Raw genomic sequence first — 26,824 nt, 5'->3', positions numbered from 1 at the left:
CTTTCAAAATTAAATCGAAAGAACGCGGCTTTTCTTTCGATGGCAGTAAACCTCATTTCATGAGGAAGAACGCCTTCTTTCGAAAGTTCCTCTTTCGAAAGAAGGCGTTCTTCAATGTAAATAGGGCTTCTTCGAAAGAGAGCATCCAGACTCACTGGATGCTTTCTTTCAAAAAAGCAAGCCGCTTTTTCGAAAGTTCAACGTGCAGTCTAGACGCTCTCTTTCGAAAGAGGCTCTTTCGAAAGTATCTTTCGAAAGAGCCTCTTTCGAAAGAGGCTTGCACTCTAGACATAGCCTAGGTGCTACCACAATAGAAACTGTGAATCACAGTAATACGGAGTGTTTCTGTGGAAGGTCCTGTCTACTCTTCATTATCTGGGTCTCTGTTGTTTGTGTCTCTGTGTCTCACTCTCCCACCAGTGTAAGGCTCAAGCCTGATGAGTCAAAGGACGACTGGCCGGAGCGCAGAGACAGGGTTAATCTGTGTGGGGAGCTGGGATATTTCCCATCACTGGCAGGACACTCACATCCTTCTATGTCTCATGTATACACAGGTTACTGTGCAATACGCACTTTGGGGATTGTGAGGGACCTTCCTTGTGATTTTGTGCACTTGGGGGTTGGTGGTGCAAACTCTGCACAGCACGGAGCGGGCCCTGGAGCTGAGCCATCCATACAAAGAATCTGAGGGTAGGACACAGAGTTTGGGCATTTCCCCCAATTTTATTGAGAAAGAACATTGTTTCCTGCACCACGTTGTCCAGCTGTGGCCCCAGACAAGGTCCCGCACTTCCTTGCTGAAAGGACCTTACGGGATTCTGTGATGCGGTTCTGTGATGAGGCTGCGCACGGAGGAGCCCTGCATTCCAGTGCCGGAGCACTAATGATTTCTGCCCTGCTACAGTGCGATGTTCTCGTATATCGGTGCCGTCTGTCTCTGGGGCTGCCAATGCTTTAAGGTAAAACATGGAAATGTTACTGTTCTGCTCAGCCAGCAGAAAGCCAGAGAAAGGAACCTAGAAGATATCCCCTCAGACAGCCCCACTGTGCATACAACAGGAGCAGCTCTAGTGGGCATTTCCTCTGGGAAACATCACATCAGCTTCTGACACCAGCCTCTCTGATGTAGGCAGCTCAGATTCCCCTTCCCCCAGCCTCGGTCTGGCCCTTTCCTGCTCCCCAGGGTTGCCCTGATGCCTGCCAGCTGCGCAGAGGAGCCCTTCTCCTCCTCTCCCTATGCCGGACGCCCACGGAGGCAGCGCCGGGTTCCCCCTGCAACGGGGAGCCATTATCTGAAATAAGGATTCCTCAACGTCAAAGGCAGTGTCGTTTTCCCCATCCAATGTTGTATTTTTATCACAGATGTTATTAACGGCAATAATTAAAATGATTATTTACACTTGATATAATGATATTGTGACTGGGCATCGGCATAGCCTGACTCCAATCTCTGGGCAATCACGGCATGCTGTTGAATTTGGAGGCTGTGATGAGCACCCATCACTCAGGCTAAGGAAGGGAACCATTCAATACCCCTTTGTTAGTGTCTGCTGAAGCACTGGGCAACCCCCACCCATGGACTGGACTCCAGACAGTCTGGGCATGGCAGGTACCTCGGGGTCTGCTAACAGGGCAGAGGTTGATCTGACTGTAGCTTTAGGTACATGCGTGTGTGTGAGAGAGAGACAAAAGCAACAGAAACACCTTAGAAGCAACCAAACAAAACAACAAGAAAGTCAGACCTGGGCAGGACCCTGAGAAAAAAAGAGCGACAGACAGCGCATGAGAGAGGGCTTTTGGGCAGAGTGCTGGCTGGGATCAAAGACTCTGCGTCCTGCTGTTTGGTTCCTGTTTCCAGGAGACAGGCCTTAGAATCAATCTACAAAATCAATGGGGTTGTATCAACACCGAAACCCAACTCTGCCATCATTGTCTCCTCTGCAACTCCAACCATTGGCTCACTGCTTGGATCAGAAGGAAGACCAGTCTGCTGGGGTCAAAGACTCTGCCTCCTGGTATTTGGTTCCTGTTGTGTGCCAGGAACCAGCACTTCGTACGTTCACTGCAAATCAAATCCAAGCCCAAACCTCTCCTCTCACCAGAGCTACCCTGGAATCAAACTACCGGCTCGCTGCTTGGATCAGAAGGGAGACCAGTCTGTACCATTTTAATAGCATTTAACCGACTTGTGAATTCACACAGCGCATAAACAGCTCTGCCTGTCGCACCCTGTCCCAGAGGCACACCTGAAAAGCCCTAAGGGCTAAATCCTTGTGTATTAGTGTAAGAGAAGTCACAGCAACACCAGGGGAATCTCTGCAAAGTGAATGGCACTCCATCCCTGAGACCATTTATGTTCTCTGCCCCAGGCTTTTAGGACAAAACTGTACCAAGAATGACGTGGTGATGAAACCTTCCTATTGACCTGATTGGTCTGGACGTCTGTGGGGACCAAGGTGTAGTGGAAGTGTGGAAGATAATTATGATATCAAGTTGATTAGGTGGTATACAGCAATCGTTCCTTTTATGCCTGCATCTCCCTTCAGGCCTGGATGCCCTAGGCAGCTCCATTTGTGCTTTTTACCTCTCATTATTTTCTTATTATTCGCAAAGGGTCAGCTGCTTGCTGAAGATGGTACAGGTAGGAACGCACTGTTTACTTTCAACAAGTTCTGGGATGGGTCCCAAAGCCATCCACATGGTACAGGAGTACGGGAGTGTTTGGGATTATCACATAGTTATCTATGTTTAAGGTTTGCCACTGATAAAGCTAATTTTTTGACTTAGGAAAATATGCAATGTATCAACAATTTTGTCAGGTTCTCAAAGCAACAGGTGTGAGTAATGTAAATCCAATAGTATATAAAAGCCAGGGATATTTCTAATATTCGAACCTGAAGCTGCAGGAGGTGCTATGTACCGGCCACTGGGGTCTGTCTGTTGTCCTTCTTCAGGGGGTTCCCGACAGCAGAAGAGACGTAAGCATTGCATTTTATCCTGAAATTTGCTTAGGCTTAATAAGCATTGTACTTTCTTAATAAGCATTGCATTTTATTCTGAGATTTGCTTAATAAAGTCTTTAAGCCTTCACCCAAGTTATGGGTTTATTGCCTCTAAATCCTTTAAGGAAAGAACCATTGCCACTTGGCAACACACAAGCCTGACTGGCCAGGCTCCAAGCAGGTGAGGGAGGCAGCTACCTGCTCCTGGGCAGAGATCTGGGGCAGCAGCAAGGACATCGGAGTAACAGATACAAGGACCCCTGAGTAACAGATACACATTCCGAGCCCACGGGTCCCTGCCAAGTGGGAACAAGCAATCCAATTGCTCTCCGCTCTCACCTCACTTTGTCCTTAATAAAAACCACAACTTACCCTGGCTTTTCCAGGCCGATTCTTCGAGGTGTCTGGGGAGAGAAGGACAGTTAGTTGCACATGGTCACCTGGGTATAAGTGCATTTAGGGGAAGATGCCTCAGTGAACATGAATTATAACCACAGGGCACCTGCCGCTTCCCCATCCGGGGCAGGGCTCCCCTGGGCAGCACTGAGTGCCATGGGGCCTGATGCTAATCAGGATCACTAGGTGGTACCAGAACAGGAGGATTGCAAGTGGCCATTGAATATTTCCAATGGAAACTGTCTCTCTGGGTTTCTGTCCAAGCTGGTTTGTCATAAACAGAGTTGGCTTTCGGCAGAAAATTTCAATATTTTGTTCAAAAAAAGTGCCCTAAAATTGCAATATTTTGGCCCAAACTAGAAATATTCTGATTCAGTTACCACTAAGGGGCTGCATGGGATGTATAGGTCAGTGTCCTCTTGCTGGTAGTCTCCTCTATAAGCTGGACTGGCTGGGCTGCATCTCCCATGATACACTGCAGCAAGGAAGTCTCATAATGCACCATCATCAAGAGGGGAGAAAGTGATGCATCATGGGAGAGCCCGGCTCAAAGAGGAGACCACGGTCATGAGGCATTTGAACTGCAGCTCCCATGAGGCACTCTTGCCCCCAGCTCCCAATGCCACGGGTGGGGCACTTTTCCGTAGGAGCTTTCCTTGGGATGTGCCTTTCCATGAAGGAAGGGAAGGGGCAACACTTGACACAGTCCCCTAAACCCTGGCAATGCAGGTCTGGGTGTCAAAGGAACCTCCTCTCCAAAATAACACATTTACCTCCAGTCCCTACATTTCTCCCTCTTGTGCAGATGATCCCAGGAGCTCCAAAAGCTCTTACACTCATGCTCTTGTGCGGCGCTGCTGGTGTTCCCTGTGGGGAGCAGTAAGGATGGGGGGGTCAGTGAGGCCATGTGCTCTCGCTCACAAAGGTGGCACTGTTTGCAGAGACCCAGCTGTGAGTAGGTTTCTGCCCATGGCTGGTTCTCCTGCTAGGACTTTCCATCTCCATTCAGCTCACACGCAGTGGACAGAGAGCAAGCTCTGCTCCTGGGTAGCAGGTACCATGATGGTTGCACCATTCATGGAGGGAAGGTCTGATAACAAGACTTGCACATCCTGTTCTACTCCAGCTAAATGGCCAAGCCACCAACCACACCAAACCTGGCTAGGTCAGCAGGGAGCTCAGAAACCTCGCGGCTTAGCTCTCCCCAACAGGGAAGGAGGGGTAGGGCGCTATAGCTGCCCTTCCGTCCCTTCCTAAACCTGCATTGAAATCACAGCTGCTGGTAGGGAACTGCTGTGGGTGTTTCCGGGAGGGTCCATGTGTGGACGTGCCGAGCCTGGCCCTGAACTCGCTGTCACTGACGGACCTAACGCTGAGTGTTACCCACCCCATATGGATGGACTGGAGACCTTTGGTTCCAAGCGAGGCCTGGCCACTCCCAGCACCAAAAGAACAGGCCTGGCTCTTGCAAAGTGGCTAAATCAGTCAGTACCACTTTTTGTGATGGTAAAACAGGGTCACTTTCCTTCTTTCAGATCCCTGGGGCAAATTTCAGACATGTTCCCTCTGCTGCCCCTGGTGAATGGGACAGGAACCCACTTCCGTGACAAACCCCTTCCTTAAAGCATCTCCTCGTAACCACCCTATCCCACCCCACCAGGGAGCTCAACCTGCCCTGGGCTTTTCAAAAACTCCTCCAGAACAAACAGACACAGACCCCACAGCAGAAGAGCTGAGTTACACTGTGAGGCTGCACCAGCCCTTCAAGGGAGAGGGACCCAGAATGGAAACGAGACAGGAGAGGGAATAATTTCCTCCTACCTTTGCTCCCGTTGTAGAGACCCAGCTGGAAGCAGCGAGACAGAGTGATCAGAGGCGGGGCCATGTTTCCTCGTGGGCAGAGAGAGAGACAGAGACTGAGTGACACGGCCCCAGCCCCTCATTGTACCGACACAGAGCCCCCTCCCCACAGCCCAGCCCAGCGCTCTCCTGTACCTGCCCCACTGACTGGGAGTGGAGTGGTCAAATCTGATAATTTAACTGCCAGTCTCCTGCCATTTTATGTTGTAGGAAACCCCAGGGCGGAGAGTCCTGGGGATCAGAGAATCTTGATTATCATAAAAAAAATTATAACCCTCATTCTGGGGGAGAAAAGCCTGAGGAGGTGACCCTAGAGACCCCGTTAGGATCACCCCAGCAAGAAAGTTCAAAGCCCTCTGCACTGGTGACTTTTTGGCAGTCCCATGAGTTCTGTGCCAGTCTCGAACTGGTCGGGGTGTCTGGAGGCTGTGAGAGCTGGGGGCGGGGGTGCTGTGAGGAAAGGCCTCACAGCCTTTGAGTGAGTTGTTAGGGCCTGATGCAGGAAAGCTCTTTCACACAGGCACAAGGGCCCTTCCTGGCTAGGGGATGTCTCCCTGACTTGCAGCCTTTGTGACCTGCGTGTGGATATTCCATCCAGAGGAACGCCCCTGCTGATCCATAGACAGGGACCATTTTTGTGCAGCACTGGACATAGGTGGTCCTAGGCCCTAACAGGACCGCACCTAGCACAGTGGGGCTCTGATCGCTGACTGGGGCTCCAGGGTGCTACTGCCACACAAATAACTAATCACACGGCCAATCCCTTCCATCATCTCTTGATGTTTTCCCCAAGCCAGCTGTCCCAAAACATGGTTTCACTGTGTCTCTGCTCATCTCTCCCCCCCCATCCCAGGCACACTGGGGACAGGGGATATCAGGGGTGTGTCAGCCATGTCTATCAGTACATTTGCTAACACGGCTCAGTCTTACTCTCACACCCACCTTTCCTTCCCAGCAGATAAAGCGCCACAGCCAGCACCAGCACGGCAACAGGAACTTTAATCCCAACAGGAGCTTTAGATCCAGCCCTAGGAAAGAACCTCGCTGTGAATGGCCCCTCCAAGCAGCCACTGACCAATCTCTACTGGCTGGGGCTTGCTGAGTCCTGTGGTAACTGACTCCTAGGCTATGTCTACACTGAACCCTATACTCAAAATAAGATACACGATTTGCACTACACAAATTGCATGTCTCATTTCTAATCTATTTCAGAAAAATTTTGAAATTTAGCACACCTACAGAGCACCAAATTTTGTAATAAAGCACTATTTTGAGACATCCCTTAGCCCTTGTGGAATGAGGGGAATCAGGACACAGAATCTGTGCTGGTTATTTTGAAGAAATGTTTTGAAATAACAGGTGGCTTTTTAAGATTCAGGGTAGTTATTTCAGGGTACCCCAAAATAGCCACGCAGTGTAGACATCCCCCTACGATCCCCATGAACGTACCTGGCAGCGCACCCCACGGATCCCTGCAGAGCAACATAACTGGATGCTCTTTGAAAGTAACATTCATTGAAGTTTTTCAACCAATTTTTTTGCCAAACTTTATTTTAATCCAAACACGGTTTAACTGAAATCAGAAGTTTCCCCTCCAAACACTTTATGTGCACCAACCTTCTGCTTCTTTTCATAGAAAGAATTTTGAAATGAAAGGCACCATTTGGTTTTGTGTAGCTCTGATAGGTTTGTTTCATATTAGTTTTCCAAATAGAGAAGTGGAAGGCAAACGCCCCTTTGAAAGGAAACTAATAAAACTCTCTGGCTGTGTCTACACTGGACCCCTTTTCCAGAAAAGAGATGCAGATGAGACAAGTCAGAATTGCAAATGCAGCGGGGAACATGGCTGCCGCTTTTTTCTGGCTCGGGGCTTTGCTGGAAAAAAGCGCCAGTCTAGACAGGGATCTTTCAGAAAATAAAGCCTTTTCCGAAAGGTCCCTTATTCCTGATTTTAAGAGTGCGGGGCCCTAGCTAAAGCCGCCATATACAATACCAGGAGTAAGATGTTAGAGGAGGGGGTTCTCTGCGACTGTGGGGCCTACTTCCGTTCCTCCCTTGTGTCACGTATCCCGGTACAGTTCCTCTGGGCGGCATCCACTGGCTCCATCGATAGCTTTGAGGAGCAGTGGGCCCTGTCTGGGGTTCTCTGATCGGTGTCCCCATTTGGTTCCCTTATTTTGAACCTGTGACCCGAACTCCTTGATCCTTTCATCATCATTTGTTCCCCGTAATCAGTTGGACATGGGTCCAGTTGTCCCTCCCGTAAGGCTGGGGAGGGGCTTTTAGAATGTAGACAGGCTTCGCCCGCCCACCTTCTCATGGTTTTCAAATAGACCCCACTACAGTGTGATTGTTGTGACTTGCAGTTTTAATGAGGCACTGTAGCCAAACGGGGCCCCCCCCCCCCGTCACATCAATCTTGCTTGCCCTCTAAAATGCCTATATACAGGGCAAAAAAAAAAAAAAAAAAAAGCAATAAAATCAGCATAGCTTTAAAAGCTTCAATGCAAAACCAAAATATGCAAGCCTCTCTAACCCCAAATAAGCTGAAAACATAAATATAAAAAAAAAAAAAACCAAGGCAATAAACTAACCTCAAGGCTGCAAAAACTGCCAGGCTGGCACCTAATGTTAATACAATCACACACAATCATCCCTAAAAAAAAAATCTCCCGCTAAAAAAAAAAAATCCTCAATACCTCCAATTTAGTTATCTCCCTTACAAATATAAATTAAGTTTGCAACTCCCTTATACAAGCTGGCGTCACAAAAAACTAACCAGCACCATTTGGCATCACAAATAAAAAAAAAAACGTAACCCCATGGATATAAAAATGGGTCCAGCAGCACGCTCACTCTCAGTGTCAATCTACCATTTACCTGCTGGTCGGGTTAGGTGTTTTAACCTCCCAAAATCCACAAAAACGCCCACCTCGTATTTTCGTCTTTCAAAAAAATTAAAAAACCAATCCTGGCCTAACACGCTAAAACCAAGCAACGCAGAAAAAAAATAAAAATTATACCCATATATGTCCTTTTGTTTTTTAATGCATGCATAAAATAAAGCTCTTTAAAAATTAAGCTGTCATTTAATACCATTATTTCTATTTTCTATCTTTATTTTCTTTATAACCATTTTTAAAATCTATATTTGCTAGCAATTGAAAAATAAAGCAATAGCCATTATAACCATATAATTTAATAAACCTATAACTATTTAAGCTTTAACCTAACTCCTTCAGTTGCTGTAACAAAACCAAGCACAATTTAAAAAAACTTCAGCCGATCATAAAAAACAGGTATAAAAAAAGCTTGGGCATTTAAATTGTGTCACTCCCAAATAACAAATCCGTTGGGGCATCTCTCAATCTTTCCTAAACTGCCCGCTGCAACAAAATCCTATATTGTAGCAGCTAAAATCTAAAATATAATAGTCTCTTCCTATAATCCCAGGGCATCTGTCAGCCTGTTGGCTGCCTTCTGCAACAAAACCCCGGTCCTAGCAGTAAAGTCACAAACGTTAAACCTTTTTCTTGGTAACACACACACACACACCCCGCCCTAGCCATCGGCTAACAGGCACTTAAACTCAGAAGAACTTAGCGGCAATATAGACTCTTTGGAGAAGCCTGACACTCTGTTTCGTGCTGGTGTGTTTCCTACATCCATCGTCATGGCGATCACACTCAGACTGGGGTTACCCAGTCTAGAACCTCCTCTGCCCTAAATACAGGCCCCAAAAAACAGAGACACACCAGAACATTTACCTGGGGATGAGGAAATCCTGGTACCACCACTGCTGGAGTCATTACCTAGGCAATAAACACACAAGGGCCATTATCATGGCTACATTATCATGGCTACTTTTTCCTAAATAGAGTCCCCAGAACACAGAATCTCTTCAGAAGCATTTATCTGGGGGGAGGAGGGTGACTTCCCAGCACCGCCGCTGTGGGAGCCGTCACCTACGCAAACAAATTCACAAGAGATGAGAGGAGCCCGTAGCCCCCCTCTAGCCCCACATGTTGCTCTTGCACAAATAACCATGGGCAGTCACTGGCTGAGGGCAGACGACTACCGCCCCACTGTGGTCACAAACTGTAGGTGACTCAGCCCTGTGAGAATATGTGAGACACAGGAGATCCCTCTTCCGCTCTGATGCAGCCCAGGTGAGACACGTTAGCAAAGCTGCGGGCGATTTGGAGAGTCCAAAGAAGAGTAACAAAAATGAGCAAAAGCTGAGGAAACCCGACCCGTGCGGAAAGGTTAAAGACACTGGACAGGTTCAGTCTTGGGGAAAGCAGCCGGAGGGGCTAGAAATGGGGCAACCATCTCTAATTCTGCTCAGGGCTGTTACACAGAGGATGGGGATCAATTGTTCTAAGAGCCCACAGAAGGTAGGACTAGAAGCGACGGGGCTAATCTGCAGCAAAGGAGGGTTTGGTTCGATAGGAGGAAAAACTTCCTTATTCTCAGAGAAGTGAAGCTCTGGAATAGAATTCCAGGGCAGATTCTGGAGTTCCCAGGTTATAACAGGTCGGACACTCGCCTTGACAGGGGTGCTCTACATTTATTGTGTCTTGACTCAGTGCAAGAGGCCAGCTTTGAGGACATCTCAAGCTCCCTTTCAGCCTCTCTATGATCACCCTGCTGCCAAGACTGGGACATCTGAGTGGGGACGGGTGAGACACAGAGCAGAGGTGCTGGGTGGGGTGTGAAACACAGAGCAGGGCCTGGTTCCTTGTGACAAATCTGGAACAAAGCTGTTTTATTCATTATTTGTTTGTTGCAGATTTTGAAAATTGATGAATTCCAGGATTTAAGGGGGGCTCATTTAATTGTTCTCACTCTGCCATTAACGCCTCTCATGTGATGCTGAGTTTCTGCTGGGCAGCGCTGAAATAGGACTCTCTCTCTCTCTCTCTCTCTTCTCTCTCTCTCTCTCTCTCCTTACCAGTGACACTGAGACGCTGGGCAGTGCTGAGCTGGGATCCATTCACCCGGTGGTCACTGTCCTTGATCTCGTACCCGCAGGAGTAATTCCCAGAGCTGTTGCTGGACACCACATGGACATAGTCGTAAGTGGCCTTCTCTGAGCCCATCTGGAATGAAACCTCCTCCCCGTCCTTGCAGAAGACAATGCGGGTTGCCAGGTGCCAGGAGAACACGGAGCACTGGAGCTGCACGGAGTCGCCTGGACGGGCCGACATTGGGCTCAGGTAGAGGATGGGAGCAGGGAGACCACCTGGGGAGGGGAAGGAGTCAGAGCGGGCAGTGGGGTGTTGCTGAGGCCTGGTGCTGTCAATGGTGCAGGAAGTAAATGGCAGGGGATATGGGCCATGTCTCAGATGCAGGTTCTGATCTCAGCCCAGCTGGAGAGCCAGGAGATGAGCTCTCTCTGCTGACTGGAGGCTTTTCCCAATGGGCCAATGGACTGCGTACAAGTCTCAGGGCTCGGCCGGGCTGGGTGGCGTTGTCTGGCGCTTTGCACAATGCAAGAATAGGCCCTGCTGCAGGCACAGATGGACACTACTAGGGCAGGATGGCTAGGAGACAGGCCAAGGCCTACGAGCCGGCGCTGTGGCCAGGTGAATCCCTTGGAGTACGAGCTGCGGCATTTCCTGTTTCCCAAGGCCAGAGCCCGGGAGAGGGATGGGCCAAGGATGTCACAGAAGAACTGAGAGGCAGCGGGGCAAGGAGAGGTCATTTGAGAGACCCGTAGGCCCTGCTCAGACCCCACCCAACCCTGCCCCCTTCCTGTGCCATTACTGCTGGCACCGCGCTCAGCAGGGAGCAAACTGAGGCTGCAGAGGCGGGGGGAAGGCTGGATTCCCAGGACTGGGAAGGGTAAAGGCCCTGGCACATTGAGGGCAGACAGACAGACAGACATTTGGACTCACCAGGAGCTGAGCAGATCTCCTGGCTGCTGGGGCTCAGCGCTGGGAACAGAAAGGGGACGTGGGGTCAGTGCCGGGCTGGAATCTCCCCTGCGGTGACACGCCCTGAACAGCTGATGGGGGCTCTGCTCCCTCCATGAACACAGGCCCCAATTCCTGCCCTGACCAACTCCCCAGGGCACCCTGCCTGCTCCATGGGGCTGGGCCAGGCACCGTGCAGAGCCCTGACCCCTGAGTCGCCTCCTGAAAACTACTGAGCCCAGCCCTGTCATGAGCCTGACCCCGAGTCCCAGACCCAACCCCCTGAATCTGGGGGAATCACCTCAGCAGTTTTCAGGAGGAGACTCAGGGAAGCAGGGACCTGGGGAAGGATTCAGACCCCAGGGGACAGTAATTGGCCATGAGCTCCCAGGGTACCGCGGGGCAGCCGGGCTGATGGGCCCCTGGGCCGTGTAACGAGGGGGCAGGGAGCAGGCGGGGGGGGGGGGATTTCCCCGGCCTGAGGCCTTGGGGAGGCCGATCCTGGATCCTGCGCCCGGCTCTGGCCCCGTTTCAAAGGCTGCTGGCAAAGTGCAGGGGGGGGCAGGGCAGGGCCAGAAAACGCTGTGGGGGGGGGGGGGAAGAGGCCTCCCAGGCGGGGCCGGGGCAGCTCCGTGGGGCGGGTCAGGCAGCCGGGCTGTCTCGGTGTCTAAGCTCCTTCCCGGGGAGAAGCCCCAGGTGCCGACGGGCCCTTCAGTGCGGCAGGGACAGGCCGAGCCAGAGCCAGGGCCGGACGCTGAGTCTGGCCCAAGGCCAGTGAGGAAGGAGGCAGCAGGTTCTCCCCGTGCGGGGGATTCACCCGGCGCCGGCTCCCCGGGGCAGTGGGGGAGTCACCGCCCGGCCGTGGCCTTTCTGGGGATGCTTGAGTCACACACCAGTGACTGGGCTGGGGGCAGGGAGCTGGGGGAAGGTCTCTGCTCTGGGCTGTCGGGTCAGACTGGACGGGTCAATGGTCCCTCCTGGCCTGAAACTCTGTGAAGCCGGGACTGTCACCCCAGCCTGGCCCGACTGCTGAACCTGGCCCAGCATTAAGTCCTGGCCCTGAGCTGGGTTGGGACAGTCCCACTCCTCCAACAGCGCAGCCCCCTCTGCTGCTCTTTGCCAACTCCCTGGGCCAGGGGCTGCTCTCGATTCTGTGTCCTCCCATCCCCCCACGAGTTAGCCCCGGGGTCCCAGACACTCACCAGACAGCAAGAGGACCAGAGGCAGGAGCATCGGGGCTGTGGCAGGAACTAAGAGGGCTGGAAATGGCCCAGCGACGTCTTCTCCTGATGGACTGGGCAGGGACAAGCTGCTGTTGCTGTTTGGGCTGACCTGCCCCCTCTGCCTCTCGGGGCTCAGCACAAAATACCCTTTTCCCCCTGCAGAGTCTCTGCCAGACCCTGAGGGCTGGGCTGTGAACCCAGACACGGTCGCTGCTCCGAGTCCTTGTCAAGGCCTATGGCTGAGGCAGAAGAGAGACCGCAGCCCTTCTGCTCTGACCGGTGCTACCCTCATAACTGATCATGGCTGCTACCTGTTTCCTGTCCCGTACACCCCACCACCAACAGCGTCTGTGTTTATCTCCGGATGCCAGAATCAAACACAGATCAAATATATCGACAAAAACCTCTCTTCTGATTTGCTAACAGAGTACTTGGTCAAATCTACCCTGTTAGATGCAGACCTGGTCTGGCTGGAGGGTTTAGCATTAACCGCACTAAGCTCATGATACCATCTACATGTTTTGTTAGTCTATAAAGTGCTACCAGACCATTTATTGTTGTTGTTTTCTTTTATCCGGGAGAGAAATAGATGGGGAAACTGATGCACAGAAAGGTGGAGGTGTGAGCGGCTTGAGGTCACCCAGCAGGACAGAACCAGCAATAGAAGCCAAGGCTTTTTTCATAACCTGGAGCAATGTTCCCTGTAAGTTTTTCATCCATGACACAATTCCTTTCGTTTTGTGTACCAAGGCATGTGTGGATGTGTGCCACCAGGAGCAACACATGCTGCTGACTGTGGGCACTGGGCTGATCAGCTGGGCGGCATTTGAATCTCTCCTGAGGTGCCATCTAAGCGCCCAGTTTACAGGGAACCCTGCTGCGGACCATTATGGTAGCCAGCTGTGCGGTTTTGAACCAGGCAGTCCACTAGTTGAGGCTTCTGTCCAGGAAACAAATTGAGAAAATACCGGACATATAAAATGTCTGGTATTTCCTAATTAGGTAAGTTTTATTTTTAGGAGTATCAGTACATAGTTGTGAACTGCCTGGCTGGTTAACACACCCATGCTGCTTCAGTGTGTCTCCCATCCAGGCAGTATGCAACTATGCAACGGTGGGTGCGGGCCCAGGCCTGGTTCCACTTGCTGAGTGTCTCATAGGGTTACCTAGTGTCCAGTATTTTCACCTTCTGGAAAGGAAAAAATCTGGATGGGACATTCTATCACTTCTGCAAACTAAATAGACCCAAATCCTTCAGATGCTCCTCGTAGGTCATGTGCTCAAGCCCCCTAGTCATTTTGGTTGCCCTCCACTGGACCCTGTCCAATGTGTCCACATCCTTTCTATAGTGGGGGGCCCAGAACTGGACACAAATCTCCAGATGCGGCCTTATCAGTGCCGAATAAAATGGAATAATCATTTCTCTGGATCTGCTGGCAATGATCCTCCTAATGCACCCTAATATGCCGTTATCCTTCTTGGCTACAAGGGCACCCTGTTTACTCCTATCCAGCTTCTTATCCACTGTAACCCCCAGGTCCTTTTCTACAGAACTGCTACTTAGCCATTTGGTCCCCAGCCTGTAACAATGCTTGGGATTCCTCCGTCCCAAGTGCAGGACTCTGCACGTATCCTTGATGAACCTCATCAGATTTCTTGTGGCTCAATCCTCCAATTTGTCTAGATCACTCTGGACCCTATCCCTGCCCGCCAGCATATCTACCTCTCCCCCTAGCTTAGTGTCATCTGCAAACTCGCTGAGGGTTCAATCCATCCCTTCATCCAGGTTATGAATAAAGATGTTGAACAAAACCAGTCGTAGAACTGAACCTTGGGGCACTCCGCTAGAAACTGACCACCATCCTGACATCAAGCCGGTTGAGCTTCACAATCTAGCCAACTTTTTATCCACCTTACAGTCCATTTATCCAATCCACACTTCCTTAATTTGCTGTCAAGTATACTTATAATTGTAGGCCTGAAAGTTTCTTCAGTTTTAGTCGACTCATCCAAACCAGTCTGCTGGGTATCCATATTTCACTATTTGGGATTTTGTATGTGTTTGTAAAAGGATTTATTATTTATATACATCACTAATTACTTAAAGAAGTAATTCTGCAGTCCACTAAAGGAGAAAAAGCTCCCATGGATTACTCTTAAAAAGCAAGCGAAGAAAATATTTGTACAGTAATTCCTCCTTTAACACGGTAGATACGTTTCAGAAAATGATCGTGCTAAGTAAAAACATGTGATGCGGGGTCAATTTTCCCAGTGAAAATAATGGCAAAGGTGGGGGTTGTGTTTTAAGCACATGTGTACTCGCAGCTCCAGCCTGCACTTGTTTGTAGCTGGGACTCGGACATACGGTTGGGGGCGAAAGGGGACTGGGTTATAGCAGGGAGGGGAGGTGTTTGGCTCTGGAGAAGGAAAGAGAAGGATGGGGGAGGGGCTTTCAGCCGGCGGCTGGGTTTCCCCAGCTAGCCAGTCGCTGGCAGCTGCGCAGGACTTCCCCTTCCTCCTTGCAAATTGGCAGAAGTTCGCCGCTCACTGCGCCGTACTCTGGCGACCCCCTCTGGGGATGCTTCCCTCCTTTTCCTTTGCCCCCTGCTTGCAACCACGGCTGGGTTTCCCCAGCTGGCCGGTCACCGACAGCTGCGCGGGGCTTCCCCCTGCCTTCAGAGGTTCACCGCTCACTGCGCCATTCCCTGGCAACCCCTTCTGGGGATGCTTCGCTCCTTCTCCTCCGCTCCCCCTTTACAGCCAGCGACTGGGTTTCCCCAGCTGGTGGGTTGCCGGCAGCTGTGCGAGGCTTCCCCTGCCTCCCTGCAAAGTGGCAGAGGTTCACTGTTCACCGTGCCATTCCCCAGCAACCTCCTCTGGCCGGATGCCTTGCGTCCGGTGAGGAAGGGTTGCCGGGGAACAGCGCAGTAAGTGGCGAACCTCCGCCACTTTGTAAGGTCGTGCAGCTGCCGGCGACCAGCCAGCTGGGGAAACCCAGCTGCCGGCCGTAAAAGGGGGGCGGAGGAGAGGGAGTGAAACATCCCAGAGTGGGTCCCCAGGGAATGGCACGGCGAGCAGCGAACCTCCAGCTGCCAGCGACCTGCCAGCCCATAGGGGAAATCATGTTATTGCAGGGACGGATTGTGTTGTTCGAAAAATGTTTCATAAAAAATAAATCGTGCTATCGCGAAAGCGTGTTAAGGGGACACATGTTAAGCGAGGAATTACTGTACTGTGCTTTTCACACCACAAACCACAGGAAGTTAATTAAGAAAGACTCTTACTAACACTTAGGTGGCTGTGTTCTAAGATACTTCTCACTCTCACACTGTGAAAACTTGCTTTAAATGTAATTTTTTGGGAGCTGAGCTGCCCGTACAAAGAATCAGAGGGTAGTACACAGAGTTTGGGAATTTCACAACATTTTATTGAGAAGGAACATTGTTTCCTGAACCACATTGAGTGCTGCAAATTGTCCAGTTGTGGCCACAGACAAAGTTCCCCACCTCCTTGCTGCACGGCCCCTGCAATTGCCTCTGATTTGGGGGGGTTCTGTGATGCAGCTGCGCATAGAGGAGCGCTAATTATATCTGCCCCGCTGCAGAGCAACGTTCATATACGTCGGATTCTCTTCTGCCTGGAGCGGAAGCTTTAAGGTAAAATACGGAAACATTACTGTTCTGCTCAGCCAGCCCAGAGTGGAAGAAATGAAGCAAGAAAATTCCCCTCGGACTGTCTCACTGTGCGTACATCGGGGGCATTTCATCTGGAAAACACCAGTTACCCCACTTCCTAGGTAAACCCCTCTGAGGTGGTCAGCTCAGATCCACCCTCCCCAGCCTTGGCCTGGCCTTTTCCTGTGACACCTGCCAGCTGGGCAGAAGAGCCCTTCTCCCTTCCCCCTCTCCACACCAGCCGCCCCATGGTGGTGGTGCCGGGTTTCCTCCGTGATGGGATGTCCACGTTCCAAGTCCAGAGGTTCCTGGCGAGTGGAAACAAGCAAACCAATCGCTTTCCACTCTCGTCTCCTTTGTCCTTAATAAAAACCGCGACTCACCGTGACTTTTCCAGGCCAATTCTTTGAGGTGTCTGGGGAGAGAAGGACAGTTCGTTGCAGATGCTCACTTGGCTGTAAGTGTCTTTAGGGGAAGGTGCCTCAGTGAACATGAATTATAACCACAGGGCACTTGCCCCTCCCCCAGCCAGGCCAGGGCTCCTCTGGGCAACTCTGAGCACCATGGGGCCTGATGCTGATCAGGGTCACTAGGTGGTACCGGAACAGGAGGATTGCAGGTGGCCATTGAAGATGTCCAATGGAAACTGTCTCTCTGGGTTTCTGCCCAAGCTGGCTGGTCACAAACAGAGTTGGCTTTCGGCAGAAAATTTCATCGTTTTGTGCAAAAAACAAGTGCCCCAAAATTGCAATATTTTGGCCCTAACTAGAACTATTCTGATTCAGTTACCACCAAGGTAGCGCATGGGAGGGGTAGTTCAGTGTCCTCATGCTGATATTCTCCTCTACAAGCTGGACTGACTGGACTGCATCTCCCATGATGCACTGCAACCAGGGATTCTCATAATAAACCATCACCAAGAGGGGAGACAGTGATGCATCATGGGAGAGCCAGAGAGCCTGCTCAAAGAGGAGACCAGGAGCATGAGGCACCAGAACTACAGCTCCCATGAGGCACTCTTGCCCCCAGCTCCCAGTGACGGGGGTGGGGCACTTTCCAGTGGGGGCTTTCCCTGGGATGTGCCTTTCCATGAAGGAAGGGAAGGGGCAACACTTGACTCAGCCCCCTAAGTCCTGGCAATGCAGGGCTGGGGATCACAGGCAGAAGAGAGGGGCAGGACAAAGGAACCTCAGGAACTCAGATGCACCAGCCCTGGGGCCCCGAGAATTTTTTCTCCTCATTCATTTTGATCACAGGCAGTTTGTTGTTGTAACTCTCAACCAGACACAAACCCCCATTAACACATTTATCCCCTGGCCCCACATTTCTCCCGTATGTACAGGTGACCCCTGTAGCTCCAAAACTCCAAAAGCTCTTACACTCCGTATGCTTTTCCAGGGCACTGCTGGTGTCATGCTGGACGCGTTCCCTGTACGGAGAAGTAAGGACAGGAGGGGTCAGTGAGGCCATGCTCTTGCTCACGCTGGTGACACTGAGTATTTTCAGAGATCCACCTGTGAGTAGGTTTCTGCCCATGGCTAATTCTCCTGCTAGGACCTTCCATCTCCATTCAGCTCACACTCAGTGGAGAGGCAGCAAGCCCTGCTCCTGGGTAGCAGGGACCATGGCGGCTGCACAATTTGTGGAGGGAAGGTCTGATAACGATGAGAGTTGCACACCCTGTTCTACTCCAGCTAAATGGCCAAACCATCAACCACACAACCCACTAGGTCAGCAGGGAGCCCAGACACCCTCCTGCTTAGCTCTTCCCAGTGGAGGGGCTACTTCTCCCTCCCTCCCGCCCCCGCCCCAAACCTGCACTGAAATCACAGCTGCTGAGAGGGAACCCGCTGTGGGGGCTTTGGGGTGGGTCCCTCTGTGGACGCGCTGAGCCTGGCCCTCAATCAGCTGACTCTGATGGCGCTAATATTGCCTGTTACCCAATTCAGCTGGATGGACGGGAGCCCCTTGGTTCCCAGCCAGGCCTGGCCACTCTCAGCCCCAGAAGAACAGGCCTGGATCTTGCAAACTGGCTGGATCAGTCGGTGCCACTTTGTGATGGTAAAACAGGGTCACTTTCCTTCTTTCACATCCCTGGGGCAAATTTCAAACATGCTCACTCTGCTGCCCCCGGTGAATTGGATGGGAACGTGCCACTGTGACAAACCCCTTCCTTAACGCATCTCCTCGTAACGCCCCCCGCTCCCACCCCACCAGAGAGCTCAACCTGCCCTGGGCTTTTCAAAAACTCCTCCAGAACAAACACACACAGACCCCACAGCAGAAGAGCTGAGTTACAATGTGAGGCTGCACCAGGCCTCCCATGAGGCAGAGGGACCCAGAATGGAAACGAAATGGGAGAGGGAATAATTTCCTCCTACCTGTGCTCCCATTGCAGAGACACAGCTGGAAGCAGCGAGACAGAGTGATCAGAGACGGGGCCACGTTTCCTCGTGGGCAGAGAGAGAGACAGAGACTGAGTGACACGGCCCCAACCCCTCAATGTACAGACACAGAGCCCCCTCCCCACAGCCCGGCCCAGCGCTCTCCTGCACCTGCCCCACTGACTGGGAGTGGAGTGGTCACATCTGATAATTTAACTGCCAGTCTCCTGCCATTTTATGTTGTAAGAAACCCCAGGGTGGAAAATCTGGGGATGAGAGTCTTGATTTTCATTTAAAAAATTATAACCCTCATTCTGGGGGAGAAAAGCCTGAAGAGTTGACCTTAGAGACCAGGGAGATACGAAAACCCACACTGGTGATTTGTTGACAGTCCCATGAGTTCTGAGCCAGTCTCGAGCTGGTCGGGGTGGCTGGAGGCTGTGGGAGCTGGGGGCTGGGGCGCTGTGAGGAAAGGCTGCAGGGCAGAGCTGCACCCAGAGCTCTGTGTTCAGAGTTGTTAGGGCCTGATGCAGGGAAGCTCCTACACACGAGCACAAGGGCCCTTCCTGGCTAGGGGATGCCTCCCTGACCTGCAGCCTCAGTGACCTGCATGTTGATATTCCATCCAGAGGAATGCCTCAGCTGACTCATAGACTGGGACCATCTCTGGGCAGTGCTGGACACAGGTGTGTCCTAGGCCCTGATTGGGGCTCCAGGGCATGACAGTAAGGTACCTAATAAATAATGTACAGCACTTAGTACAGTGGGGCTCTGATCGCTGACTGAGGCTCCAGGGTCCTACTGCAACACAAATGACTAATCACACGGCCAATCCCTTTCTTCATTGTTTGATATTTTCCCCAAGCCAGCTGTCCCAAAACATAATTTCATTGTGTCTTTGGGCATCTCTCTCTCACCCCTCCCAGGCACCCTGGGGACAGGAGATCTCAGAGGGGTCTCTGTAAGGTCTGTCTGTACACTTGCTAAACGGCTTGGCTTCACTCTCACACCCACCTTTCCTTCCCAGAAGATAAAGCGCCACAGCCAGCACCAGGAAGGTGGGGATTGTAATTCCCAACAGGAGCTTTAGATCCAGCCCTAGGAAAGAATTACTACCTGCAGGGTAATGTTATTGGCTGATCTTTGTAAGTAGAGTTCACTGAAGCTTTTCAACCAATTTTTTTTCCAAACTTTATTTTCATCACCCCTAATCGGCTTCTGCACCCCCTCTCCTGCCCAGATCCCCCACCCTTAGTCCACTCCTGAATCCTACCTCCCCCCAGACATTCTACCCCAATGTACTCCTGCACCTTCCCTCCCGTCCGGACACCACATGCCAACTTCGCTCTTGCACCTGCCACCTGCCCAGACTTCACACCCCATGCCTGCTTCCTGGCAGCCCCCTTCCACACACTGAACCCCTCATTTTTGGTGTCTTTCTACTTCTCAGTCAGGGGCCACGTCAGTGAGTTTGGGGAGTTTTCTTCTCACTTTTTCTTCTCACTCGTGTGCAGTCCCAAACTGATTTTTCTATGGGGCAGTTGCCCAGAACCCAAAAAAGTTTCCTGACCCCTGACTTACATAGATGGACAGGGTTCAACTGAGGCACATGCTTGAGAACTTTCCTAACTCAGGGCCAGAGGTGTGGGCAGCCTGCAGAACTCTGTGTAGGGCTGGATTACACATGCTCCCTGTAGCCATTTTCTGCAGAAAATGCTGTTTCTTCCTAATGAAAACTTTTCAGCAAAATCACTTCAATGTTGCTGAATTTCTGTTCCAGTAAAAATCTGAATTTTTTAATTTTTCTCCCAATTCAGGATGAAAATATGAGAAATGTCAGAATTTCTCCTGGGATAGAAATGCGAGAAGTACATGTATCATTAGTAGGAGTCACTAGGTAGTGCTGATACACACAGCCCAACTCCGTCATTTCCTTGACTTGAGTCCTATACACAAAGGCTACGTCTACACTGGCAGCTTCTCGCACAAGAACTCTTTTGCGGAAGGGTTCTTGTGGAAAAACTCTTCCAGAAGAGAGCATCTACACTGCCATGTGCTTTTGCGCAAGAGCATCCCTGCCAGTGTAGACGCTCTCTTGCGCAAGAAAGCTCTGATGGCCATTTTAACCATAGGGGCTTCTTGTGCAAGAAATTCATGTTGCCTGTCTACGCTGGACTCTTCTGGAAGAGCTCTTGCACAAGAGGGCTTATCTCTGAGAGAGAGTGTCGGTGTTCTCATGCAAGAAGCCCTGATTTTCTACAGTACAACGTCAGTTTACTTGCGCAAGAACACGTGGCCAGTGTAGACAGGCGACATGTTTTTGCACAAGAGCATCCATTTTCGCGCAAGAACGTGCCAGTGTAGACACAGCCAAAGTTTGCTGACATGCTGGGAAGGGGTTGGTTTGATGAGGCAGATGCTTTAGAGGCAGTTGGGGCAAACAGACAGGTTTGGGCTCTGACCAGTTCTGTCTCTGGTACTTGGTTGCTGCCTGGGAACTGGACACTGGTGCTGGGCTGAGGTTCCTGGCAGAGGGATTTGCCCATGTTCTGGGTGTGACACTCTGGGCCAGGCCTGGAGCACAGAGCATAACCAGCTAGTGACAGAGACACAGAACCTGTGAGTCCAGCTGGGAAGCTGCATATGGTGCCTCCTGCCAGAGCAACCCCCCACCCAGTGAGTGCAGAAAGGGGCAATAACTCACTGGCTCCCGGGTTCGCAGAGGGGGCAGGGAACTCCAGAGGAAACTTGCTCAGCCTAGAAGCTACTCTGCCCTAAGTACAGACCTCAGAACACAAAAATTTGCCGGAAGCACTTACCTGGGGATGAGGAAATCCTGGTACCTCCACTGCTAGAGTCATTGCCTAGGCAATAAACACACAAAGGCCATTGTCATGTCTACTTTTCCCTAACTAGAGTCCCCAGAACACAGAATCTCTTCAGGAGCATTTATCTGGGGCGGCGGAGGAGGGGGGCCTCCCAGAACTGCTGCCGTGGGAGCCGTCACCTAGGCAATAAATTCACACGAGATGAGAGGAGACCATGGCCCCACTCTAGCCTCACATGTTGCCCTTGCACAACTAATCATGGGCAGTCACTGGCTGAGAGCAGACGACTACCGCCCCACTGTGGTCACAAACTGGAGGTGAGTAGGCCCTGTGAGCATATGTGAGATGTGGGAGGTCTCTCTTCCACTCTGATGCAGTCCGGGTGAGACACGTTAGCAAAGCTGCGGGTGATTTGGAGAGACCCCAAAGAAAAGCAACAAAAATGAGCAAAAGCTGAGGAAACCCGACCTGTGCGGAAAGGTTAAAGACACTGGACAGGTTCAGTCTTGAGGAAAGCAGCCGGAGGGGCTAGAAATGGGGCAATGGTCTTTAATTCTGCTCAGGGCTGTTACACAGAGGATGGGGATCAATTGTTCTAAGGGCCCACAGAAGGTAGGACCAGAAGTGAGAGGGCTAATCTGCAGCAAAGGAGGGTTCGGTTCAATAGGAGGAAAATCTTCCTCACGCTCAGAGAAGTGAAGCTCCAGATTGGCAGATTCTGGAGTTCCCGTCATCAGGTTATACAAGGTCGAACACGCGCCTTGTCAGGGGTGCTCTAGATTTATTGTATCCTGACTCAGTGCAAGGGGCCAGCTTTGATGACATCTCAAACACCCTTCCAGCCTGTCCATGATCACCCTGCTGCCAAGGCTGGGACATCTGAGTGGGGACGGGTGAGACACAGAGCAGAGGTGCTGGGCGGGGCGTGAAACACAGAGCAGGGGCTGGTTCCCTGTGACAAAACTGGAACAAAGCTGTTTTATTCATTATATGTTTGTTTCAGATTTTGAAAATCGATGAATTCCAGTGTTTGGATTTAGGGGGCGTGTCATTTAATTGTTCTTCTCACTCTGCCATTAACGCCTCTTCTGCAGTGCTGAGTTTCTGCTGGGCAGAGCTAAGATAGGGGACGGATGGACGCACACACGCACGCACACACACACACACCTCTCTCTTACCAGTGACACTGAGGCGCTGGGCAGTGCTGAGCTGGGATCCATTCACCCGACTGTTGCTGTCCGTGATCTCGTACCCACAGGCATAATTCCCAGAGCTGTTACTGGACACCACATGGACATAGTCGTAGGTGGCCTTCTCCTCTGAGCCTGTCTGGAATGAAACCTCCTCCCCGTCCTTGCAGAAGATGATGCGAGTGGCCAGGTGCCAGGAGGACATGAAGCACCTGACCCGCACGGTGTTGCCCAGCTGGGCCGACGTCTGGCTCAGGTAGAGGATGGGGGCAGGGAGAGCACCTGGGGAGGGGAAGGGGGCAGAGCTGTCAGTGGGGCATTGGTGTTGGCTGGTGCTGTCAGTGGGGCAGGAGGTAAATTGCAGGGGTCTGGGCCACGTCTCAGATGGGGGCTCTGATCCCAGCCCAGCTGGGCAGACGGGGGACGAGCTCTCTCTGCTGACCGGAGGCTTTACCCCAGGGGCTAATGGGCTGAGTACGAGTCTCAGGGCTTGCCATTGCCAGGCACCACACACTGTGCTAGCACAGTCCCTGCTGTGGGCACTGATTGATGCAGCTTGGGCAGGATGGCAGGGACAGAGGCCAAGGGCTGGGAGAGAGGCCAAGGGCTGGGAGCCGGCGCTGTGGGCAGGTAAATCCCTTGGGGTCAGAGATGCAGCTTCTGCTGCTTCCCAAGGCCAGAGCCCGGGAGAGGGATGCACCAAGGATGTCCCAGAAGAGCTGGGAGGCAGTGGAGCTTGGAGAAGTCATTTGAGAGACCCGTAGGCCCTGCTCAGACCCCACCCAGCCCTACCCCCTTCCTGTGCCATTACCGCTGGCACCGCACTCAGCAGGGAATTGCTCTGTGGGGGGGAGGTCTGGATTCCCAGGACAGTGAAGGATAAAGTCCGTGAAACATTGAGGGCAGACAGACAGACAGACATTTGGACTCACCGGGAGCTGAGCAGATCTCCTGGCTGCTGGGGCTCAGCGCTGGGAACAGAAAGGGGACGTGGGGTCAGTGCCGGGCTGGAATCTCCCTGTGGTGAGACGCCCTGAACAGCTGATAGGGGCTCTGCTCACTCCATGAACACAGGCTCCAATTCCTGCCCTGCCCAACTCCCCAGGGTACCCTGCCTGCTCCATGGGGCTGGGCCAGGCACCGTGCGGAGCCCTGACCCCTGAGTCGCCTCCTGAAAACTACTGAGGCCTGTCATGAGCCTGACCCCGAGTCCCAGACCCAACCCCCTGAATCTGGGGGAATCCAGAACCAGAGCCCAGCCTGGAGCCCAGCTCAATGTCTCTGGCCCATCGGTAACAGGGAGCCCAGGGACTGGACCCCGATATCCCCCCACCCTCCAATGACAATGGCCTCCCTGCTCTCTGCCTTCAGGCTGCGCTGACACCCCAGAAGCATCTGAGCCCAGCCCGGCCTGACCCCATGGGCCTGGCGTGGGGAGCTGGGCCCAGGGACACCCCAGGGCTGGGATCCAGCCAAGTGCCAGGTCCCAGCTCCCCAGGGAACGCTGCCGCCCTGCAGCCTGGGGCCTGAGCAGGGAAGCAGGGACCCGGGGAAGGATTTAGGTCCCAGGGGACAGTAACTGGCCATGAGCTCCCAGGGCACCGCGGGGCAGCCGGGCTGATGGGCCCCTGGGCTGTGTAACGAAGGGGCAGGGAGCAGGCACCGGGGGGGGGGGGGATTTCCCCGGCCTGAGGCCTTGGGGAGGCCGATCCTGGATCCTGTGCCCAGCTCTGGCCCCGTTTCAAAGGCTGCTGGCAAAGTGCAGGGGGGGCAGGGCAGGGCCAGAAAACGCTGTGGGGGGGGGGGGTTAGAGGCCTCCCAGGTGCGGCCAGGGCAGCTCCGTGGGGGCTGGTCAGGCAGCCGGGCTGTCTCGGTGTCTAAGCTCCTTCCCGGGGGGAAGCCCCAGGTGCCGACGGGCCCTTCAGTGCGGCAGGGACAGGCTGAGCCAGAGCCAGGGCTGGACGCTGAGTCTGGCCCAAGGCCAGTGAGGAAGGAGGCAGCAGGTTCTCCCCGTGCGGGGGATTCACCCAGCGCCGGCTCCCCGGGGCAGTGGGGGAGTCACCGCCCGGCCGGGGCCTTTCCGGGGATGCTTGAGTCACACACCAGTGACTGGGCTGGGGGCAGGGAGCTGGGGGAAGGTCTCTGCTCTGGGCTGTCGGGTCAGACTGGACGGGACAATGGTCCCTCCTGGCCTGAAACTCAGTGAAGCCGGGACAGTCACCCCAGTCCTGTCCCTGAGCTGGGTTGGGACAGTCCCACTCCTCCAACCTCGCAGCCCCCTCTGCTGCTCTGCCAACTCCCTGGGCCAGGGGCTGCTCTCGATTCTGTGTCCTCCCAGCCCCCCACGAGTTAGCCCCGGGGTCCCAGATACTCACCAGGCAGCAAGAGGACCAGAGGCAGGAGCATCGGGGCTGTGGCAGGAACCAAGAGGGCTGGAAATGGCCCAGTGATGACTGGTCCAGATGCGGTGGAGGGGCGGGGGATGAGCTGCAGTCTCTGTCTGCTCCGACCTGCCCCCTCTGCCCCTCGGGGCTTAACACAAAAGACCCTTTTCCCTGCGCAGAGTCTCTGCCAGCCCCTCAGGACTGGGCTGTGAACCCAGACACAAGCGCTGCTCCGAGTCCTTGTCAGGGCCTATGGCTGAGGCAGCAGGGACACCATGGCCGTTCTGCTCTGGCCGTGCTACCCTCCGTGACTGATCGTGACTGCTACCTGTTTCCTGTCCCGTACACCCCACCACCAACAGCGTCTTTATTTATCTCCGGATGCCAGAGAGTCAAACACACATCAAATATATCGACAAAAACCTCTCTTCTGATTTGCTAACAGAGAACTTCGTCAAATCTACCCTGTTAGATGCAGACCTGGCCTGGCTGGAGGGTTTAGCATTAACCACACTGAGCTCATCTGTAGAACTCAGAATGCTTTATCCAAGAGGGAAAGAGATGGGGAAACTGAGGCATGGGATGGTGGAGGTGTGAGTGGCTTGAGGTCACCCAGCAGGACAGAACCAGCAATAGAAGCCAAGGCTTTTTTCATTCCCCGGAGCAATGTTCCCTGTAAGTTTTTCATCCATGACACAATTCCTTTTGTTATGTGTACCAAGGCATGTGTGGATGTGTGCCACCAGTAGCAACACATGCTGCTTACTGTGGGCAGTGGGCTGATCAGCTGGACGGCATTTAAATCTCTTCTGGGGGGGCCACCTAAGTGCCCAGTTTACAGGGGACCCTGCTGTTGCCAGATGGTAGGGTTGCCAGATGTCCGGTTTTGAACCAGGCAGTTCGGTATTTGAGGGTTCTATCGAGGAAACAAATTGAGAAAATACCGGACATATAAAATATCTGGTATTTCCTAATTAGGGAAGGTTTATTATTAGGAGTACATAGTTGCAAACTGCCTGGCTGGTAGACACTCCCATGCTGCGTCAGTGTGTCTCCCATCCAGGCAGTATGCAACTATGCTACAGTGGGTGCGGAGCCAGGGTGGGATGGAGTCCCTGGGGCCGGATTCACTCGTGCATCTCTGGGACTGTGTGTGAGATGGACAGTGCCCCAGGATCTGAATCCAGGTCAGCCCCACTTCCCGCTGGCTGATTCTCTCCTCCCTTTCTTCCCTCCCAGGTCAGCCCTGCTCCCCTCGACTCCCTCCTGGGCTGCCTTGCTTCCCACTGGCCAGTCCCACCTCCCCATCTCCCCTGTCCAGCCCCACGACCCCATCCTGGCCAGCCCTGCTTCCCACTGGCTGATTCTCTCCTCCCTTTCTTCCCTCCCAGGTCAGCCCTGCTCCCCTTGACTCCCTCCTGGGCTGCCTTGCTTCCCGCTGGCCAGTCTCACACACCCCCATCTCCCCTGGCCAGCTCTGCTCCCCCTAACCTCCTCCTGGCCAGCCCTGCTTCCCACTGGCCAGTCCCACCTCCCCATCTCCCCTGTCCAGCCCCGCTCCCACGACCCCATCCTGGCCAGCCCTGCTTCCCGCCAGCTGGTCCCCCCTCATCTCCCCCTGCCAACCCTGCTCCCTTGACTGACCTCCTGTCTACTCCTGTTCCCGCCAGCTGGTTCTCCCACCCCACCTCCTCCCGATCTCCCACAGCCAGCTCCACTCCCCCTGACCCACTCCCAGCCAGCCCTGCTCCCCTGACCCTCCACCTCCGCTCTACTCTCTGCCAGTTCCCCCCACCCACCCCTCCACATCTGAGATCCAGTGTATCCAGTATTTTTTGTGAAGCCACCTGGTAACCCTAGTGACCCGGGGCTCTGGCCTGATTTGCATCCCTGTTTGGAGACCTTTTGGGGCATTTTGGTCATTGACTTTTACCCTGGTGGCCAGGAAAAGCTGGGACAGGAGGG

The 26,824-nt window shown here is 52.9% G+C and overlaps 1 protein-coding gene and 1 long non-coding RNA gene across 2 annotated transcripts in view; both read right to left on the bottom strand.

Annotated features, from left to right (window-relative positions):
* Positions 1–710: 710 nt before the first annotated feature.
* LOC112545205 (uncharacterized) overlaps positions 711–26,824 on the bottom strand; it is a 43,715-nt gene continuing 17,601 nt past the window's right edge. Inside the window, exon 9 of the mRNA XM_089770033.1 lies at positions 711–952. Within this exon, the coding sequence (XP_089626159.1) occupies positions 899–952 (54 nt within the window). The 3' untranslated portion in view covers positions 711–898. The remainder of the gene's footprint in view (positions 953–26,824) is intronic.
* LOC149523342 (uncharacterized) lies at positions 15,828–18,791 on the bottom strand. Its single transcript, XR_016347080.1, has 4 exons — positions 18,455–18,791; positions 17,453–17,502; positions 16,457–16,488; positions 15,828–16,048 (listed from the first exon to the last, which is right to left on the bottom strand). It is a non-coding gene; the product is annotated as an uncharacterized LOC149523342 (long non-coding RNA).

This window comes from Pelodiscus sinensis, chromosome 18, assembly GCF_052426305.1.
Source record: "Pelodiscus sinensis isolate ZL-2025 chromosome 18, ASM5242630v1, whole genome shotgun sequence".
Lineage (NCBI taxonomy): Eukaryota > Metazoa > Chordata > Testudines > Trionychidae > Pelodiscus > Pelodiscus sinensis.
This window is presented reverse-complemented; position numbering and strand designations above follow the sequence as displayed.